The 8,142-nt window shown below is 39.6% G+C and overlaps 2 protein-coding genes across 2 annotated transcripts in view; one reads left to right on the top strand and one right to left on the bottom strand.

Moving 5' to 3' along the window:
• LOC139945504 (neuroligin-3-like) overlaps window positions 1-3,224 on the bottom strand; it is a 61,364-nt gene extending 58,140 nt beyond the window's left edge. The window contains exon 1 of the mRNA XM_071942873.1: window positions 2,537-3,224. Coding sequence (XP_071798974.1) covers window positions 2,537-3,011 — 475 coding nt within the window. The 5' untranslated portion in view covers window positions 3,012-3,224. The remainder of the gene's footprint in view (window positions 1-2,536) is intronic.
• A 3,900-nt stretch (window positions 3,225-7,124) lies between these two features.
• Window positions 7,125-7,661, top strand: LOC139945436 (perlucin-like). The gene has a single exon (XM_071942784.1). It carries the CDS (start codon window positions 7,125-7,127, stop codon window positions 7,659-7,661), a length of 537 nt encoding a protein of 178 aa, XP_071798885.1.
• Window positions 7,662-8,142: the final 481 nt, after the last annotated feature.

Consider the following 8,142-nt stretch of genomic DNA (forward strand, 5'->3'; position numbering starts at 1 on the left):
AATTTAGCAAGGGTTCTTTGCTAAATTGTAGCATGGTTGTAAAATGTTAAAACAAATCATCCTTATGTGAAAGGATAAAACAATTTTCTACTGTCCAAGTTCTCTTGAAAATCTTGTCAAAAATTGCTTCATTTTACAACCATGCAATAATTAAGCAAGGGACCCCAGTTAACTTGCCGTCGTGTGAATGCCCAAGTTTCCCAAAATGAAGGGGATAATATTCCACGGAACTATAACACACCAAACCGTCGCCCAGCGGTAGTAGACAACGAGGATTTTATTTCCGATAATCCGCTAGATGTGTGGGACGATATTCATTTCATCCCAGCTATACCCTAAGCTGGATCATCCCAGTGTTACTGAAATGTCAATTTATGAGTCTCTCCATCTGCTTCTATCTTCTATTTACTATATAGCAACTATACAAAATGTTAGTATCTGTGTATACCTATGGTTTAACATATATCAATTTTTACAGTTACATGATTATAACGATAAGATAACACAAAAACTATTTAGGCTAAGTGTAAACTATGTTATCGTTACAACACTCGGTTTGAGAGGTAATAGCTTATTTATATTTTTTAAAGTTACTTGATTACACGATACAGCTAAGATTATAGGCTATATATAGAATGAATGTATAATATTATAGTATTCTACATGGAATTCGATCAATCATAATCTTTATAGGATTCACTAATTTAGATTATATACGAAGCGATATAACTTATAGAACCAATCTATTATTTATATTTATATATTTCACAAATCATTGGTTTTTACTTGTTGTTGTGTTGTTGTTGATACGTTAAGGTCATAATGACTTTGATATAAAGTATTCGTGTGATATAAACCTTTAAATACTTATAATTTGAATACAGATTTCACCATATCTAAAGAAGTATAAGACTAGCATAGCAAATGCCTTTATAACCACAATCTCTAAGAACAGATAGCATCTTTACGGCGGCACCAAACTTGGGCCTGTGGAAAATAAATTATATACTGATCTTGAGTTCTTTGCAGATAACGATTGTGGGAGTCGCTTATAGCCATAGTTCATATTTCCTATAAATCTTAGCCTGAGATCGTGACACTTAATCACCGTAGGCGGACTGCTCCGTAGGGATAGCTGGAGGGGGTTTTCCCTTCACTTATATGCATGGGTTAGTTTGCCATTAAAGGCACTGTACACCTTTGGTAAATGTCAAGACCAGTATTCTCACTTGGTGTATCTCAACATTATGCATAAAGTAACAACCTTTGAAAAATTAGGATCGACTGTTAATCGAATTCGCAAGAAAATAATGCATGAAAAAACCCCTGTTGCAATACTCTGTGTGCTTTCAGATGCATAATATTTGAGCGAAAAATTACCTCTTTCTAAAAAATTATGTTATTTAAGAGGGAGCTGTTTCTCATAATAATATAAATAGCAGGGATTTATAGAGCGCTCTTACACCAATAAACCAAAGCGGCTTTAAAAAATGGAGCTCCCACATATGACAAACATGAATGATGACGTAATGGAGCTTTTCGCGAATCTTTCAGAAAAGCACTGGATAAAGATATTCGAAAGGATTGGTTTTTTTGTTACACAATTAAAATGTATTTATACTCATATGACTCAATTTCCCAATTGATTGAAAACATTTGAAATGAATCTCAGCAAGGATCCCGACTTGCCATGTTTGTCCAAGTAGCCCTTTAAAGAAGACAATGTAAATCGAATCACACTCTACGTGTGCTCCCTTTCCTTCTACATTAGAGGTACGGATTACGTTTAATGGTAGGATTACAATGTGGTACCGGCGGAACCACTACACATTGCGGGCAGGGTGTGTCCATTTTCTCTGATTTTCCCCCATGTCCTGTCTTTCCTTAAATTGTGGAGTACCTTTTTCCGTCAAATCGGATTCCTCAAGAAAATGCTCCAGTTCTTTGTTCTACACTTTTCCTTTTTCAAGGTATTATTTTGAGCCCCGAGGCCTGTTGAGATAAATGACATGGAACTCTTGGCATAGTGTTTTACATCAAGGACTTTACAATAACAAAAGTAACATTTCCTTAGAAAAATTACACCTCGCTGTGTTCACGCGTTGTGTGTGGCTTAACGGCACCGTAAATTATTGGTAATTACTCAAAATGATTATTAGAATGCATCTGACAACTAAATTGGTAACGATCAATGGTGAGCTAGCGGGCTGTTGATAATATAAAACATTGAGAAACGGCCCCCTCTCAAAGAAACATAGTTTTTAAAAAGACGTAGTTTCTCACTTATTATTATCAGACTTCACGCCTGAAGCCTTTAATTTGGCATCTGAAGGCGCATGGATGCAACAAACTTTGTTATCATTGTTCTCTTGCAGCTTCAATGACCAAGTGAGGCAAAACTGTCACATATTTTTTTTATTTAAGCATGTTGGGATACACCAAGTGAGAACACTGGTCTTTGAGAATAACCGATGGTGTCAATCCTTTAAAGTATTCTGCCTATGAAGTAATAAAGTATTTTGTAAACATCACTCACCTTTCGTAGGTACGTAAACATTGAGGAAAAGACAGTCCTCGTCCATGACTTGAAGATACGGCCATCGGTGTCTTAGAGGTTCACTTTTCCATCTCGGCATATCGGCCTCAGCCGTCCGAACAACCTGCGGACACGCAGGGGAAAGTTTAGTGGCATTCCGGACCTCTGTCCAGCTCACTGGAGGAGATTGTGGGGGCCGAAAGCGCAGATGACCGGTAGGGGGTCTCGCGTACGGTACCCCAAGGTACTGATCCACGGCGCCGAGGTGACGGTTCGTCAGGCGGACCCGTTGGCCCCGTATACGACCCCCGGGTACAGTGACCACACCCGCTGGTCCGATCACTCTGCTGGTCGCCCTTGTGTCCGTCTGTTGTCCGGTTATCCTCATAGCGAGACATATCTGCACCACTAGCATCACAACACCCCATCTCATCACAAACTGCACCACACACATCATCTCCCGCTTAAAACCCATGTCGTCAATAAAAAACAAATTCTTGAACCTTAAACAAAACTACAACTTGATTTGATACGAAACGGTATACATCCGTGCCTCCGTTTAGCGAAGTGAATTACAGTTGTTGTCACAGAGGATGGAAATCTCGGCTGCTTCCCCTCGCGTGCACCGTACACACACTACTACTAAACCACTCACCGCACGCCCAACACGCATCTGGTCAATCCAACGTTAGTGTTATTGGCGGAATTGACGCTTTTCTCCTTCTTGTACTCATCATCGCCCCACACGACTGACTGGAGTTCAATTACAATCGTGTGCCCGTTCGATTCGGCTGTAGAGGGGGGAGCTCGCCACGACGGTGAGGTAAGCCGAAACACGGGTACACGGTGCCTCGCTAGTCCATGGTGTCATAACACAAACACATCGGGGTCCAATTAATGTACAGATATTGATTGTATCCAGGTAACAATATAACGACAGAAGGTTCGCCTACTAACCAGTTTATGGTGGATTCATGGCTATAATTAAAGGCACTGGTCACGTTCGGTAAAAACTAGTGTCTCAGACCAGTATTCTCATTTGATGTATCCCAACACAATGCATGACACGAATCTCACGAAAAATTTGGGCTCAGTTTGTCATCGAAGTTGCAAGAAAATAATGAAAGAAACAAAAAACACCCTTGTTGTACAAAATGTTTTCAGAAACCTGAGAAAGGCTTAAAGCCATTGAACCCTTTCGGTACAGAAAAAAAAAAAAGTTCACAGATTTACAAATAATTTACAGGGTTTACAGAAGGTAATGGTGAAAGACTTCTCTTGAAATATTAGTCCATGAAATGCTTTACTTTTTGAGAAAACGGTAAAACAATATAAATTCTCGTTAACGAGAATTACGGATTTGTTATAAACACATGTCATGACACGGCGAAACGCGCGAAAACAGGAGTGGGTTTTCCCGTTATTTTCTCCCGACTCCGATGTCCGATTGAGCCTAAATTTCCACAGGTTTGTTATTTTATATATAAGTTGTGATACACGAAGTGTGGGACTTGGACAAAACTGTTTACTGAAAGTGTATAATGGATTTAAGGTCTGAGTATTTTATCATCAGATTGAAATATTTGAGTTAGAAATTACCCCTTTGTTAAAAGTTATGTTAAAGAGGGAGTCATTCTCACAATATTGTATACTAATCAACAGCTCCCCGTTGCCCATTACCAAGTATTTTTGGTTTACATCTTGAGTAGTTACAAAACGTGTCCAGTGCCTTTAATATTAGTCCAATCGCCAAATGGGGTCCGTCAATCGATGGACTTATTGTTTTTATGTGGCAGCAATATTTTCCTGGTAAGGGATACGATAGTGGCGCCAGCGAGTTCCCGAACCCGTCGATACAAATCGAAACTCTTGTGCTGGTATAATTTCTTAACTCCTCCTTTACTGTGTCACAACCTGTGACAAAAATAGAGACTTCATTTTAGTATAGAAAATTTTATAAGAATATTATGGGGTAGCCTTAAATTCAATGACCTATTATTTCGTTTATGGCTCACGGTTCAACCACCCCTCTCCTCAAGCCCCGCCCCAGCCACGACCTTGTCATGAAAATGATATTAACTCCAATGCTTTGGAATTGCTCAATATTGCACATGGAATCATAAGAATTATAAGAGCTGTTTCTTATAATGTTTTATAATATCAAAAGCTCTCCGTTCCCCGTAACCAATTAAGTTTTAGGGGTTACATGCAAATTTTGGTTGCATGGATCGAAAAATCGGTAATAAGCTTCGTGACCTCAAAAGCACTCTGACTGACCGATTTCGATTATTTGTAAAATTCACCAACTTCCGAGTACTTTGACACACATTACGGCCCTGACCAAGAAAAGGATCAAGCCCCACGTGACCCAGATCATTTTGGTATTTTAAGATTTTATATGGTTTGTTTTTGTTCTAAAATGTCTTAGATTTGTGACAAAGATTTATTAATCGCAGAGGTTATACAACAAAATCTTCTTCCCACTCATAAATGTCTCAGGAACCAATTGTACAGATAAGTTTTACTACCAGGATTTTTTTTCTCACAATAATGTAAATGATAAGACCTCTGTACATGTTTTAGATTTTCAGTCTAACAAATATAAGGCATATAAGTTTATACGTTAAATTTGTTTAACGATGTGCTTCGTCTTTTTGGAATGAATGGACGGACGTTTGTCTCCTATGACGTTGGTCTCCTTTGGTTTCACGGCCACGAGAGGGCGACCTTCAGTCTGATTAGAAACGTTTTTACACTGATATAATTTTTCAGAAAAGTGGCGGTGTAAACACCGCCCTCTGTCCTCCACATCGTCACACGAGCTAGGTGATAAAAGGGCACCGCATGAACGAGTATCCAATAGCAACCGATGCTGAATGTAACAAAATACTTTTCCAAAAACGTTTTAAATATTCAAAAGTATACTTCCTTTAAAAAAAAGGAGTCAACAAATATTTTGACTGACAACACGACCAAGCTGTTTGGTGTCCTTAATAGAAAATGGTCTGCTCTCAATTTAATTCTCATTCTTTGTCGTTTTCATATTTATCGGATGAAGATGAATGACAGAAAGCCCTCATTTGTTCTTATCAAAAAGGAAATAAATCATTATTTTGTAATGGAAAAAATGATTTTTGTTAAGAATAACAACTTAGATAAGTTCAATACCAAATGGGAGCCTTTTGTATTGCTATGTACCAACTAAATGCCTGTTTTTGCAATTTGCCATTTCTCTCTTGTATCGTTCTATAAGTAGTTGGTTTTACCAGTAGTTTGTATAGCTTTGTACATTGAAGAAACTTGAATAAATTTCCCCCTCTAGGCACATCAAAGAAGTAATCTCAATTTTTAACAACATCATGACCCTTTAGCAAAATATTGCCCTTTTGAGATCTAAAACAAACTGTAACCAAAATGCTCCCAGGGTTGAAAGTCAACAACCCAAAGGCACAATATTAGAACATGTTTCAACAACCCATAGTATAAAGCTATGACCTTTAAATTTCCGATTTACAGTTTCTGCAGTTTAGTATTAGATTTTGGGAACTCGGTTACATCTGACAGGATCAGGGCCCAACTTCTTAGAGCTGCTAAGCATAAAAAATTGCTTAGAATGAAATTTTTTCCTTGATAAAAATAAATACCAACAAAATTTTCACGTGATTTTCAGTGTAAGCAAACAACAGCTGAATATTAGTAACAAGCAATATGCAACAAATGGAAATTTGGTTGGTAATCTTGTTTTTAATCATTGAATAAATTTCACGCTAAGCAAATGTTTGTGCTTAGCAGCTCTATGAAATTGGGATCAGGACATGCGCTGGAGGCCGATACTTGGCGTTATTCACAAGCCTCAAGGCGTGACGTAACAGTAATAATTCCAATAGTGGCTTCTTACATAGCGCAAAGATCCGTCACGCAGTGACGCTCGTGACGCTTCAACATTACTACCCCCGGTCACTGGGCCTTAAATAATTCCTTAAACCATCTCAGCTCCCTGGGGAGTCTCAACATGTGCTGCTAAAGTATGTAAAACACTAAGCTTATCAATCACAAGAACCATTTCTGCCCTCACAAGTACCCATTTACCCCTGGGTGGAGAGAAGCAGTTATAGTTAAGTTTCTTGCTCAGGGACACAAGTGCCACGACCGGGTTCAAACCCACACTCTGCTGAGCAGAAGCATCAGAGCTTGTCCTATCCGCTAGGCAACGACACCGTCAGATGTTCAGGCTGATGCGCAGTTAGCTTGAAGTTGAGTGGTATTAGTGCAAGCGAATCACATGAGTTATTCATAAACCCTAATGGAAAACATGAAAAGAACGCACCGGTTGCTCATTTTATTAAGAGCAATGACATTGGTGAGTCGTGTGACTCGTGTTGGTCTCTAAGTTGAATGCAACACTGTGGACTGCCACACCTTACCTAAAGCTATCCATCATCATCATTTTATTCCATCAAGGGGGACGTAGAGCCTCCCCGACCATACGATTTGTTGCAGACTGCCACAGCTGCTGTGCCGGTGTTCGTGATCCATTTCTGGGCTCAGTTTGATTGCACAAAAAAAATAACAGTGAGCGTTTAAAAAGATGGCCCATCTAGTGATTGCCACGATTCATCACAAGTTGGTATCACTGTTTGTGATCCTCATTATGACCAAGGGTGTCTTTGCAGCGAGAGGGTGCCCTTATGGATGGGTGCCTTATGCTGATTCTTGCTACTTGGGTCTGGATGGATCCATGGAGGGCGACTGGTCCACTGCCGTGATGCAGTGTGATCGTAACAACGCATCTATAATGGCCCCGAGCTCAGATTGGGAAAATAAATTCATATTTAAATCGTTTCAGCACCATGGAGATCTATATGGTGTTTGGATCAATTGTAATGATGCTGAAGTTGAAGGAGAATGGAACTGCAACGAAGATGGTAAATTTCCAACTGAATATCGGAAGTGGGATCCTGAACAACCGGACGATGATGTATGGTCTACGGATCAGGATTATGGTTTCATGATAACCCGTGATTACAAGAAAAATCCAGACGTACTTGGCTATTGGGGTGATGTGAACAAAGATACACCATTGTTCATCGTCTGTGAGCGTCCCCGTCGAGCCAGATGTGGTTAATCCACTACCATCGTGTAATGTCTATCGCCTGACAGTAGATGAGTCTACTGGTCACTTCGTGTCTCGCTGTCTCTTCGGCCACACCCTGGACAGATATCCAACAGATACAGTAGCCGCCTGCAGACGACGATGTATGGAGCGCCAAAACTGTCTCCCATTCATTATCAAGCGGAGTAGCCAACTACTATTTGGAATTATAATGTACGATGACTGTTGTCTTTTATGTAACTCATCACTGAATACGGAGAAAGACGGAACGTTTCAAAATACCGAACACTTTAAAGCAATTCAAGTTTAGCCTTCGAGAAAGCAACTGCTATGTTCAAACCGGGCCCTTTAAAGCCATTGTACCCTTTCGGTAAACAGTATTGTCCAAGGCCCACACTTCGTGTATCACAACTTCTATATCAAATAACAAACCTGTGGAAATTTGGGCTTAATAGGTCATCGGAGTCGGGAGAAAATAACGGGAAAACCCACC

This window comes from Asterias amurensis, chromosome 12, assembly GCF_032118995.1.
Source record: "Asterias amurensis chromosome 12, ASM3211899v1".
NCBI classification, from domain to species: domain Eukaryota; kingdom Metazoa; phylum Echinodermata; class Asteroidea; order Forcipulatida; family Asteriidae; genus Asterias; species Asterias amurensis.